This window comes from Phaethon aethereus (assembly GCF_964289735.1).
Source record: "Phaethon aethereus genome assembly, chromosome: 13".
Lineage (NCBI taxonomy): Eukaryota > Metazoa > Chordata > Aves > Phaethontiformes > Phaethontidae > Phaethon > Phaethon aethereus.
Genome location: NC_138589.1, coordinates 12,743,488 through 12,756,746, shown reverse-complemented (window position 1 = coordinate 12,756,746; position 13,259 = coordinate 12,743,488). Strand labels below are relative to the sequence as shown.

General features: G+C 52.2%; 1 protein-coding gene across 1 annotated transcript in view; it reads left to right on the top strand.

Moving 5' to 3' along the window:
* Nucleotides 1-236: 236 nt before the first annotated feature.
* WTIP (WT1 interacting protein) overlaps nucleotides 237-13,259 on the top strand; it is a gene marked incomplete at its 3' end in the record, with an annotated part of 84,329 nt that continues 71,306 nt past the window's right edge. The window contains exon 1 of the mRNA XM_082005864.1: nucleotides 237-2,890. Coding sequence (XP_081861990.1) covers nucleotides 1,423-2,890 — 1,468 coding nt within the window. The 5' untranslated portion in view covers nucleotides 237-1,422. The remainder of the gene's footprint in view (nucleotides 2,891-13,259) is intronic.

Below are 13,259 nucleotides of genomic sequence, written 5' to 3'. Positions count from 1 at the left end.
TCAGTTCAGTAGCCGTTGCGGAGGTGGTGTTTTCTGACGGTCTTTTTCACGTGCATACAGAGGGGAACGGCAAGCAGCGCTGTGTCTTGTTACTGAATCAACAGATGAAGCTCTTGCGCAGTTACGCTGACAGTAGCGTGCTTTCTTAAACTCGCCTCAACTCACAGATTGCTTTAGGCCACAATATGTTTGTCACATGTCTTAGTGCTGCCTTTTTTTTTTTTAAGGCTAAATAAATAACTGCAAATAATTGTCAGCTGCCGTGCTAAAGCACGGGTCCTTCAGCGGAGTCACCTGGCCGGTTCTGGGGATTTTGCACAGGTGCGAGCCATTTGCTGGGTACCCCCTGCAGACGCCACCGAGGGGCCGGTTGCCTGACTGGGCGCTCCCGGCCGCGGCGGGAGGGCGGGCGCGCGCTGCCCCCTCCCGCCGGTCCCGCCGGAAAGTTCCAGTCAGGGGCGCGAGCGGCAGAGCCCCCCAGAAGGCGGGAACCCGGGGCGGTTGCTCAGCGCCTTCCTCCCTCCCTGACAGACCCAGACCTCTCACGAGCACGGCTTCCCTCATGGTGCTCCGCTGAGTACCCGCGCGAGGGTTCTTTCCCCTCAGACCCCGGCTTCCCGCCCGGTGGCGGCCCGGGGCGCGGTGACAGCCCCGCCGCCTCCCACTCCGCGGCGAGCAGCGGCACCGCCCGCCAGCCCCGGGTAGGGCTCGGTGAGCACTGACCGAGGAGGAGAGCGGGCGGAGGGGAGGGGAGCTGCCGGCCCCGCCGCCGAGCAGCGCCGCGGCCGCCCTCTCCCTGACTGACTCGGTGAAAATCATTGTTTGGCTCCGGCATTAACTACATTCCAGCGGGACGCAGCGCCCAGTCTCCTTCCTCGCATTCCTGCCCCACACAAAGGAGTCCCTGCCTCGCCGCGCCCCGCGCTCCGCTCGCCGCGCCGCAAAGCCCCTCCGGGCCGGCCGCCGCCTATCGCCCCCCGCCCGGGGGTGCGGGCTGGGCCGCGGCCCCGCCGCGGGGCGGCCGGCCGGGGGCGGCGGGGGCAGGGAGCCGCCGAGCGCAAATTCCTCCGCGCAGCGCGCCATTGACTGGACTGAGCAACTTATTTAAGGCTGGAAAGTGACACAGGGGCTCCTCGTCTCCGCTCTCCGCGCTCCGCCGGGTAGCCCGGCCGCACCGCGGGGATGCCGCCGAGGTGATTGCCGCCTCACCCGCTCGCCGCCGAGCCGCCCTCCAGAGAAGGAGCTGCGTCCCGCCGCTGCCCCGCCAGGACCGCAGGAAGGCGCTTTCTTTTAAGGTGTTTTTTCGGTTTATTTTTTCGTGGCTTTTTTTTTTTTTTTTTTCCCTCCCCCTGCTCCGGGCTGTGCCTTCGCAGAGAGTTCGCCGTCCCTCCCCCGCCCCGCGCCGCCGGGCGCCGGCCGAGCATGGAGAAGTACGAGGAGGACATAGCACTGAAGGCCACCAAGTTCATGGAGGATCTGTCCCTCTACGAGCCCTGCCCAGAGGGTCCATACGGCCGGGGCGGCCGCCGGGACCTGGCGCTGCACCCCGACCTGGAGGAGACCAAGCGGGTCATCGCCGCCCACATGACGGCGGAGCAGCGGGGCCGGAAGATGAACGGCACCGCCGCGCCGCCGCCCGCCGAAACCTTCCCCGCCGCCGCCCCCTGCGGCAAAGCGTACCCGCCCGCGGCGCCGGCCGCCCCGCTCCGCGCCGCCAACGGCCGCGCCACCGCCGAGCCGCCGCCGGCCGCGGGGCCGCCGTGCTGCGAGGAGGGGATGTGCACCCGCTCCGAGGTGGCGCTGCCCTGCTACAGCGGCTTTGCCGACAAGGGGAAGCGCTACTCGGCCGAGGGCTACCGCTACGCCGCGGGCAGCGCCTACGAGGGCGGCTACGTGGCCAAGTGCGGCGCGCGGGCGCCCGGCGGCCCGGACGGCAAGTACGGCGCCGCTAGCCCGCGGGCCAGCCTGGCCGCTTCCTCGCCGGGCCCCGTCGCCGAGCACGGCAAGTTCTCCAGCCCGCGCTCCAGCCTGGGCGGCGCGGCCGCGCTGCCCTACGAGAAGTTCTCCAGCCCCCGTTCTAGCCTGGTGGTGCCCGGCCAGGACAAGTACGGCAGCCCCCGCGCCAGCCTGGTGCAGTACGACGGCGCGGCTCTCAGTCCCCGCTCCAGCTACGCCAGTACGGCCAGCGATACCAGCAAGCACTCCAGCCCCCGCGCCAGCCTCACCAGTTACGACGGCAGCGGCAGTAAGCCCAGCAGCAACCGCACCAGCGGCATCAGCATGGGTTACGACCAGCGCCACTCCAGCCCCCGCTCTAGCACCGCCAGCCAGTACTCCTGCACCACCAGCCCCCGCTCTAGCTACTCGGACTCCAGGTACGGCCCGCCCGGCAGCGCCGAGCCGGAGGGGGCGGGCAGCGCCGGGCTCGCCCTGGCCAGCCCCCGCTCCAGCCTCTGCGGCCCCGAGAGCCGCGGCGCGCCGGGCCCCGCCGTGGTCAGCCCCCGCTCCAGCATCTCCAGCCAGAGTTCGCGGAGCTCCCGGGGCTCCATGAGCGCCTACCCCGAACTGCAGCTGCCCTCGCCCCGCTCCTCCCTGCTGGGGCCCGGCCTGCAGGAGGACGGCGCCGTGCCCGAGCTGGGGGACGTCTACCACAAGATCCATGCCCAGTCCCCGCCGCGGCACGACCAGCAGCACCCGGCCGCCGTCCCCGAGGCGCCCCCCTACGCCTACAGCCCGACCAAAGGCTCCGCTTCGGCTCCCAAATTCAAGCTGCCCTACCAGGTGACGCCGTGCCGGGAGAGCGGCCCCAGCCAGGCGGAGAGGCGGCTGGAGGCGCTGACGCTGGAGCTGGAGAAGGAGCTGGAGATGCACATGAAGAAGGAGTACTTCGGTGAGTGAGTCGCCGGGGTGGGGGACTGGAGGGGCGGTGGTCTGCAGGGCCTGACCGCAGCCGGGTGAGTTTGCCTATTGAGAAAGCGAGCGTGTAATGCCCAGGGCTACTCTGGACCCAGGTGCCTGCTGAAGTCCCATATCGCCACAAATGCTGGCTGTCTAGCTGGTGTCAGAAGTGTTTGCGCCAGAGCTCGCTCCTGGTGTTTGACCTTTCTCCCGTGTATTCCTCACGCGGTTTGCTGGCATGTGTGGTGCTTCCCCTTCCACGTGCGGATGGGAGACTCATCTGAGGTGTTAGAGGAGCCGTTTGTGCTGCTGGGCCTTCCAGTGACTCTTGCTGGCGTCTCATCCTCTGGGCTGCTGAAGCTTCACCGATAACCTCCAGTGTCCCTGAGTCTGTGGTGGTTGTGAGCGTGCTCGCTCAGGCCGCCTGTGATAACTTTCATGGATGACGAGTGTGGCTGGTGAAGCAATTTTTAGTGCCTCGTTCAATAAAATCTTTGTGCTAGTTCAGCATGCCTGTGGGAGCCCAGCATTGTTTCTGCCCCGCCAGGCCTCGCAGGGTCAGCTCAGCACACAAGGCTGGCAGGCATCGGCGTTATCCCTGGGATGTGAGAGGAGTTTGGGGGAGAGCAGAGCTCTCTGGCATTGTTGAGGCTAGATCAGCCTGTTGATGATATCCTGAATTTTTGTTGCTTCTTTATAGAACAAAAATAACTTTTTGAGTGAACACGTTTTGTGGTCACTCTAGTTAGGATTAAGCTCCCCTGTCTTTCTTACTTTCTAGTGGGTGGAAAAGGCCAAAATTCCTTTGGAAGATGATCCTGGAGCGTGCAAATACTGCCCTGTTGCTCCTGTGCTGAGGACTGTAGATGAGCCAGGTGACTGCTGGACCTGGGCAGCCCTCAGAAGCAGCTTGTCCTCTGTTTGAATGAGGGGCGAGAGCTCTCTTGTAGGGGTGTAGGAGCTGCTGGCAGGGGAGGGAGAAAGAGGCCTAGGAAGATGAGGGGCTGTGGGTGAGCCAGCCCCCACCCGTGGCCTTTGAGGGGACAGTTATCTCTGTGCCTTCGTGCGCTGCTTGGGCGCAGGGGAGAGGCTCCCTGGCATTGTGTGATTTCTGACCAACAGGAGCATTGCTGAGGATGGAGACATGTGTTACCTTGGTCGCTGATTTAAAGGCAAGGATTCAGACTGCTTTTGGCGCAGCATTAGCGCGCCCTGCATGGAAAGGTGGAGTTGCAGGGCTCCTTGCAAGCATCTGAGATGCTTGTTAGTGAGACAGACCTGGGCCAATCATCAGAGGTAGCTGAGTGAGCAGTGCCCTCTCCTACGAGGAAAACCTTTCTGTGAACTGCAGTGGTATGGTTTCTACAAGCTCTTGTGCACAGGTAAAGGAAGCTGAGTGCAGTGCTTACTGCCTCCCTGCATCCCGTGTGAGGCTGATAAAACAGCCGACGGTCGTCCACAGCCTCTTTTGTGGGCTCTGGCCCCTGATGTGGTACTCCTCGCCCGCTGAGTGACTCCAGCTGAGGACAATAATGGTTCACTTCTGAGTATGTGCAGAAGCTGGATGGGAGGGCTTGTTAACATGCTAATGGCAAGAAATGTTGCCTTCAAAATTTCTGTGATATACACTGAGAGAATGAGAAATAAGATGTATTCAGGGTGTGAAACAAGTTATAGCTGTCCTGAGCCTCTGAGAGAGGTTTCCAGTGGTCATGGAAGCTGGGTGTGCGAGCAGAGACTCCAGGAGCAGCCCTGGCGAATCTGTGTTGAGTGGGTTTTTCTTACAAGAATTTGCCTGTTGCGAGTGTCACCACTTGCAGGTATATTCTGTAGTAACGTGTTGCAGCATGCCCCAAACCTCGGCAGATCCGTCCTGTGTAGGATCAGCAGTAAGGTTGTGCTTTATGCCTAGAGAGCGTACGTACTAGCTGCTCTGTAGGCATTTGTTGTAGCAGCACAAAGAAGCGCTGCTGTTACTTGCACCCAGGAAGCAGATGAAACCCAGAAAACTGGTGTGCTTTAAAAGAGAAAGTTGATTTCTGTGAGATGTTGAGGCTTTGATAAATCCCGGTGGGCTTGATCCCACATTTTGGGTTCTAATCACCTATGGAGGTGAATGCTGAGCTTTGGCTGAGCAAGCACATGAGGGGTTGGCCAGGGCAACCGCAGGCTGATGGGTCAGAGACATGGAGAGTGAGAACAGGATGGGGAGAAGTCTGCTATTTAGTTCGACTTAACTGAGAGACTGTTAAACAACCTTAATAAAGGGAAGCAAGGAGAAATGCATTGATTTGCATAGCAGATTGCACATACTACAGCCGAAGTCTTTGCTCACGCATTCATTCCCTCAGTGCTGATGTCTGGCCCACTCTGAAGGTAGTTGCAGGGTGTTCTGTGATGCCTGTGCAGAACAGAAGTGTTGAGCCAATAGCCTAACAAAGGTAGAGGGAACAGAGGAGATGGTTTAATTCTCCTTAATTAGATGAGCTCAATTGTCTAGGGAGTAAATGCTTATCTGAGGACACTGATAATTTTACAATTTTACTATGCTCTGTGCCCCTCCCCCCCCCCCAAAAAAATTGAGCAGGGTGTTATTTTGAAACTGAGGTTGAGTGGTTAACCAGTCCTGTTTGGAGGAGGAACAACTCTACCCTGTCTTCACTCTGTGGGTCAGTTTGTTCCCCTAACCATGCTTGTGCTGGCAGTCCCTGGCTGCTCTCCCAGACCTCCCTGCTGCGCTTCAGGAGGAACCTGTACTCTAGGGCAGCTAAATACATGATGGAGGACGTGTGCAGGATATGAGCATCAGAGAGGCTCTGGGGGAGCCAAGCAGTGTGCAACCCAGCAGTTCTAGGGGACTGACAGCTCTGAGGTCTCTGCCCATGCTGGTGTGAATGGCTCTGAGCAGCACTGTGCTGGGAGCTTTGCTTTACTGCCTCACCTTCTCCATCTTCCCCTTTCTTCTGGCAGGCTTCAGTGCATTGGTAGAGAGAAGGAAAATGCCCTTCCGCAGTTGGTTTAATCTGACTGAAGATGACAGTGCCGCAAAAGGAGCCACATCTGGCCTACCCCCAGTTGCAGAGCTGAGAGGTAGCACCCTGCCACTTCCAAGTGCTCCCACCAGCATGTTGCAGCCACATGCACTCACGGATCTTACAGAAAACGAAGCCTGCAGAGAAGGAAGGGGAGGAGGGAGGGTTGTTTCAGGCTGGATTGGTGAGCTGCTTCAGTTCATCCCTGTCAGTGAGGTGGCTGGAGCTGACCCAAGGGAGAGGGTGCAGACAGAGGGCTCTGGGAGGCTGAGACTGTTCCTTTGGCAGCAGTCTGTAGTTGGACTGGGTAAAGCTGTGAGACTTCGTTCCTTTGTAGCTGCTTTTTATGCAACCCCTGCCCAAACTGCTTAATGCTCAACCCTCTGAGACCCTCCTGTCTGTCCCCTGCCAAGGTACTGACAGTTTAGTAGATGTGCTCAGTTTAGTGGCAGATACTGAGAAGAGGGGTAATAAAAAAGTAGTTTCACTCACTTTCGTAACTGTTCTCAGCTGAGCATTCTTACGTGATGAGCTGAATTGTCAAAGTTGTGTTTCAGGAGTTTTTTAAATTAAATGTCCATCCTGAGGTGTCAACAGGACATTTATGGGTGTTGGAAAGTCGCCAGCTCAGGCGCTGTCCTAAATTCTATTTACTTTGCAGAATTCTTCAGTCTGATGTCTAGGTGTTGAAAAAGACAGTTTAAGGCAAAAATTGGATTCTTGCATCCAAGTCAAAGCAGTCCTTGTGGAACTGACTGCAAACCTACAGCTTGTCATCTACTGGGCAGGGAAATGTCACCATGTTGAACAGTCATGCTGATTTGGCTGTTGTTTTTCGAGACTATCTCTGTGTGTCCTGTGCCTCCGCTGGTGTGTTGTCAGAAATGGAAGGAGAGTCGATGGAGGGACACAGACAGCAGTCATGCACTCCTGGCAGCCCCTGCTGTGTTGCACCCATTGCCCAACAAGGGTTGTTGGCTCATCTTGGTCAGGGTGGTGGGATCCAGTGCAAGAAGTGAATTGACTGTCTCACTGCCTTGAACTAAAGAGAGGATGGAAGAGGCACCATGAGACTAGGAAGGTGGGGGGAGTGCAGATTGTTTCCTCCCTGTGCAAAGTCAAGAGAGGGACAAGCAAGTTTGCAACCCCCTGTGCAGGGTCCTTTGTGAAGGTGCTTTTCCTCATCTCTGCATACAGAGTGTCTTCCCCACCCCTTGCTGCCACCTCACCCCTGTAGCTCTCGCATCCAATATGCAGAGTACAGCAAGTTCTGTATTCTGTACAGCAAGTACCACCACATGCGGTAGTACTTGGTGAGAAACATCCCGTCCTGTTACAGCGAGCTGTTGCCTTTCTTGTCTTCCACAGGCACCTTTGCCTGACCCTTCTGCACCCTGAGGGGAGTGGCCCCTTTCTCAGTACCCTGTAGGAGGTTTACCAAGTGAAGCAGGGGTTGGTTGACGTCTCAATGAGACACAAAGTCTGAATTCTGTTAATAACTGTAGTCATTTGTACAGCAAAAGCCTCTTCTTGTCCTAGAAAGTAGGCTTGACTTTTAAGAGCTTGTAGATCTTTCCAGAAAGTCACCTGGTAGTACCAGCACACGTTTTTGGAGCACCACCAAGAAGTGCTGCTGATAACATCCTGTTGAAAAGCCTTTGACCTGGTAGGTAGGTGAAGGGAAGAAATAGATCCTTAGACCTGTCTGGGCCCTTTCTGCCCTTTATGTACGTAGTCATTCATGCAAATCTGTTTCTTTGCATTGAGAAATCCTGCTGGCGTTGCAGGATTGGCTTTTGGGCCCTACAGTGGTTTTGTGAGTTCAGAGTTTTATGTTCATGTTTCTTTTGTCTGTGCAGGTTGATGTGACAGAAGGGTGTATATACAAGTGAGATAAAAATTAAGATGGATTAACAGTGGTAAGCCCCTAGAAGCTGCATTGCTTAAAGATGGGATTTGAAAATCTGCATGAAATTTAGGTGAGCTTGCAGTTGGTGACCAGAACATTTGAGATATTTGCTAAAGTGTTGTTTTCTGTCTTATGATTTCCTGAAGCTTTCTATGTGAAATAGTAGATCTTTCCTAGTTCCATCAAGATAGAGGTAACAGTTGATACGTCATACTATTTTTGGAAATAAGCAAAGATTTATTGTCTCAGAATGACTCTGTATTTCTCTTTATCTGGGCCTAGAAATCCATTCAGCTTTGGTAAGCAGCTGAGATCCTTCAGCTTTTGCAGTCAAGGCTGTCCTGTGAAAAAGGATTTCTTTCCACCAGATTTGAGCCTTTAATAGGCAAACATCTAAATAGAAATAAACTTATGTGGTGTGGTCTCCTGAAGTGTTCAAACAGGTCATGTGCTTTGGAGATTGGTTTTGCTAATCTCCTAATTACAGCTGGAAAATATATTGCTGAAACTGATTTCAGAGTTGCCAGGCTTTTTTGGCTGAAATGCAAGGAAGCCCTCAAAAATGGGATCAGACAAGGGAGGTGTGTGTTCACTGGGGAAGGTGCAAGAAGAGCTGCGGTGAGAGATGTTGGGCCTTGTGTGAATTGGAAGCATCTTGGTGGCTTGCAGCTACCAGGAGCCTGCCCTCCTGTCGCTGATCCCTACACTGAGACAACAGGCAGTGCAGGCTGCCTGTGCATGAAGGGGAGAGTGAAGGGTGCTGCTACATGTGCCTGGGTGCCTGAGAGTAGAGGAGAAGGGGAAGAGAGTGAATGATGAGCCAAATGAGTCAAGAAAATAATGGTAAATAGTGATAGGGAAAGCCTGGAGCTGGAGAGTCATCCCAAGGGAGGAAGGAGTAGGAAGGTGGGGGAGAGAATGTAGAAAGAATTCAAGACAATGAAGAGGATGCAAAAAATAAGTGTGATAACACAAGTCAACAGAGCTGGAAAAAAGAAGTCTCTCCTTTTTCTGTGGTATGAAATGTCCTATGAAGGATGTGGGAGTTGTCCCAGATGATTTCTTGCAGTCGCTGCTAGCAATGCATATGCTTGTGAGTCTCTCTGAAGGTGGGAAGTGATAAACCACGTCATATGTAATAACAGGAAGGGACAGATGTGGAACAGAAGTGTGTTTATATTTTATTAAATACTAGATGCATATAACATGTCCTGGTTTCGGGACAATTGTACACATGTACAATTAACATTAAATGGAAATTTGGGTGACTATAGTTTGCACAGAAGTATGTTGTGAATGGGGACGACTGCTTTTTCATCTTTGGTTGCGGGACACTTGACTGTGAATAGGGATATTATTTGATGGTGAGTGTTTTTTTTCTGGTTTTCGTTGTTTGTGCTTTTACTCTTGGGTTCTCTCTGCATTGTTATAGAAGCACTGTGTGCGGCGGGGCGGGGGGGAGATGGTGACTTCCTAAGAACTGCCACGTGTTTTATTAGGGCTACCGCAGGTGAGGTTTCTGATACAGAGGTTTAGATGCATAATACAGAGATGGCATACGCACTGCTGTGGTATAGGAACTCCTGGTTTAATTGTGCCTTTCCTGACACCTTATGGTTTGGGAAATGGACCTGTGTGTGTACCCCTGTGAAAGTGGTATGTGGTTGCTTTTGGAGCCACGGGGTCATGCAGCAATGTGCCAAGGAGGAGGGAAGGGACAAGCTACCCAGCTTTACAGGTTTGAAGTAAAGGGGATTGTTCACATGCAAAATGCGTGTGGAGAAGGAAGCTTCTTTTTGCCAGTTTCAACGAGTTTCTATCCTTGTGGAAAGGATACCGGTTTGCAAGGGTTGAGTGGAGCCTGTGTTGCAGTTTGCTTTGGTTTGGAGCATGCTGTGCCCCAGGTGATTGCAGAGCCACGGGTCTGCTGCATGAAGTGCTGAGCAGTTCATTAAATTTTCTCATTCTTTTTAGGGCTCTATCACAAGCTGCAAGTCAGATCTGTATTGCATTCCTCAAATAAGAGGCTCTCAAATTCCCAGAAGTAACATCAGACTTTTAAAAATATCCCCGCCCCCTCCCCCTCCCCCCCATCAGGTGTGCCCTCTTAGGGAGGTCAGGAAGACATCCTAAGCAAGATTCAAAGTAGAAAAACCAAAGTTCCTCTAGCAGAGTTTAGCTTGGATTGGCGGCTGTTTACCTAGCCTCTGTGCCTGATCCTCCACAAAGATTTATGTGTGCAAATGTCCCAGTTTGGTGTTAAATCACGCAGTAGAAATTTGTATATGGTGGTGTGTGAATTGGGAGTAAATCGTTTAATGGATTCTGTGACCGCTGTATTTTGCAGAGTAGAAATGTGACCCTGTTGCGAAGGAGTAGGTAACTGTCAAAGTAGCTGCAGTTATGTGATTGAAGTTGATGCTTCTTAGTGGAAAACTTCCCTGAAGTTGTACCATTTTCTGTATTTAAAATGTGTAAATGACACAAATTTGTGTGCTCCCACTGATGGCTTGGTGGCAGCAGCAAAGATACTGGTCTAGGGTGAAATCCTTAATATCCATGGTTAAAAATGTTACAGCCGTGTGGATATTGAATGTTTAGAAAGCCTTCTCAAAGCAAGAGAATTTGCCAAATACTAAAATGATTATTAAAAAAAAAAAAAAAGAAAAAATCTGGCAAAGTAGTTTTCAGATGCTTCAAGGGATTGTTCATCAATGGAAAGAAAATAAAACAGCAGTGATAAGCCAAACAGTTTTACTAAAACAAAAAAATTCTTGCAGAAATCTACCAAGCTCTGGACTTGGCCTCCTACGTACATCATATGTCCCAAAAGCTATTGCAGGACAGTGCTTGAGAGCACGTTGGTGGAGTTGCAGTCTGGAGTTTTCCTCAGCAGCGCCTGGAGCCCCATGGCATTCGAGGGGTGTCTCCTCTTTGTCCCAGACCCAGCTCAGGCACTGGCAGAGGATGTAGCCCTGTGGTACTGTCTGGTGATGGCTACCTGCCAGCCGGCTGCCTGGGCAGCTGTCCTTGTTCGGTTGAAGGTGTTGGGATCCTGTGGGACCCTGCTCCCTAGGTCCCCTGCCCCACTGGAGGGAGAGGGGTGAAGCCACTCCTATGGTGTTTGAAATGTCGTGCTTTGTCTCGCAGCCTGCCAAAGTGGAGTGGTTCTGTTGTTGGCATTAGTTGTGTCCAAAACAATTTCTTACTCTGTAGCTGGAGAAACTAGGTGTCTCTTAGACTATAAAGTGGTGTTTGATTTTTATGCCCATCCTGGATCAAGTGCCTCCTTTCTGACAGAGCTGGGAATGTATGATGTAAAGCAAAACTGAAGCAGCAAAAATGAAGAAATGCAGGAATGTGTGTTGTGTCAGTAAGTTTTATTGCAAGCTTAAAAAGGCTCGTTTTGGAGGGCTGTGTTCAACTGCCTGAAAGGTTCAAGTCCTGACAGGACAGCGGTACCTGGGGCTGTGATGTGGCATTGCTTGGAGATGCTCCAGGGGCGTGATGGCTTGCACGGCTGGCAGCAGGATTCCTGTTGGCTTGTTTGGGAGCAGGACCAGCTTTCAGCTCTTAATAAAGTTAGCAGATGTGCTAATGATTGACCAATAAATGTCAATGTTTGGCTGGATTTTTTTAATGCGATTTTTCACTGTGCCTGTGTGGATGCTGTCTCTGGAAGTGGATTTTATCCCTTTTTTCTACATTGGAGCAGATATTTCTGTTGTGAGGTATGTGTTATCTCTTTCTATTAACTTCACTGTTTTGTTTTAACTCTCTATCAGCATAGCCTTGTTTGTTACTGTGCTGTGAGACAGAGGAGCACAAGAAAATGGCCAAACAAGTCTTATCTGTCTTCCAGCTGGAGTATTTCACGTTGTCTTAAACTTCATTTCTTGTTTTTTGGAGCAGTTTTACTAAATCTCTAATGTCACATTTATGTGTTCCAGCAAACGTTTAAGAAAAGGCCTATGACTCATTAAGGAAAAAACCTCAGCACCCCAGAGCACAAACACTCATTTAATGCTCAGCTGACAACTACTGTGCATATAAAACATGTAAGAGCTTACACAGGGGGAATCAGCTGGGGGTAAGGATTTATTGCTAGTGACACCTATTTCTAAATTTGAGATGCTTGAAAAGTTCCTCTCGGCAGGTTTTGCACAAAAACCTGTAGGCAGCAGGGTTTAAACCTCTGTGTTCGTGTGTTGCAGGGGCTGTTGTGGTGCATGTGTGCTGACAAGTGCAGCTCGGCTGTTGACTCTCCCCGTGCGGCTGCGAGCCGTGAGCCTCCCTGCTGCTGAGAGAAGGGGGCAATAGTGGCAGTTACTGCATGACTTGGAAGAAGGGGTGTATTGGGCTGATTTGATTGGTGCTGGTATGGGGTCTGCCGATGGGTGCCGCATGCTGCCTGTGCGCTGCAGGTATGCTGAGTTTCCTCCGTGATGAGTTTTTGGGAGGTGAGGTACCTAACAGAGAATTGAGTTCCTCCAAGTGCCAGGGATGAGAAGTCAAATGACTTTGAAGAGGCATGTGATTGGGTTGGAATAACAGCACAAATACTTAAGGCTAGTTTTGGGGCAGATGGTTAATTCTAAAGTCTTTAATTGCAGGTGGCGGCACTGAAATGCATCTAGCTTGCTGTGAGGGTTAATGTGTGTATTTGTGAATATTGGGAGAAGTGCTGGGAAGGCAGTGTGCAAATGTAAAGAATATTAGTACCACATATTGTCCTGAAATGAAATAGGTCGGGACTGGATCAAATGGACGATGGAGAGGAATTTAATGGGTTACAAAAGGTCGTATCTGGCTATATACCATTGTTTTTTTTAAGAATTTGGCTGAAAAGGCTCATTTCAGTTCAGAACATCCTTACAGGTTGGTTTGTTTTTTAAAAGTAGATAGCTGTTGTGGAAGAACTGCTGGGGACTCTCAGATGTTTTCTGGGCCATTCAAACATTTATTTAATTGGTGAACTGTTTCACTTGTGACACCGCAGAACTTCTGGAAAGTGAAAACAAGATGTTTTCTCCCTTTTAATGTGGCCACTTGAAAAAATTAGAAAATTTCAAAGTTAAAGAGAAACGAAAAGCTGTTCCTAAATGCAGTTTTTTCAGTTGTGCATATTTAGATGTTCCAGCTTGCTTCGATCGTGTTTACTGTGGTCCGTGGGGACCCTGTGGCTTCTCCCAGGCATGGGAAATACTCTTTTGTTCTGGTGGTCATTGTATAAACCTTTCTCCTGTGCCACAAGCTCATCCCCAAGTGGATGCAGTGCCGGGAACTGGGATCCCATGAGTAAAGCTCCTGGTCGGGAAGTTGGGTGGTTCTGCTCCACTTTCTCCATCTCCTTCAATGTTACCTCTGTGCTGGCAGTCCCAGCCTGTGGCATTTCAGGGAGCACAGGGTGAGGCCAGTCC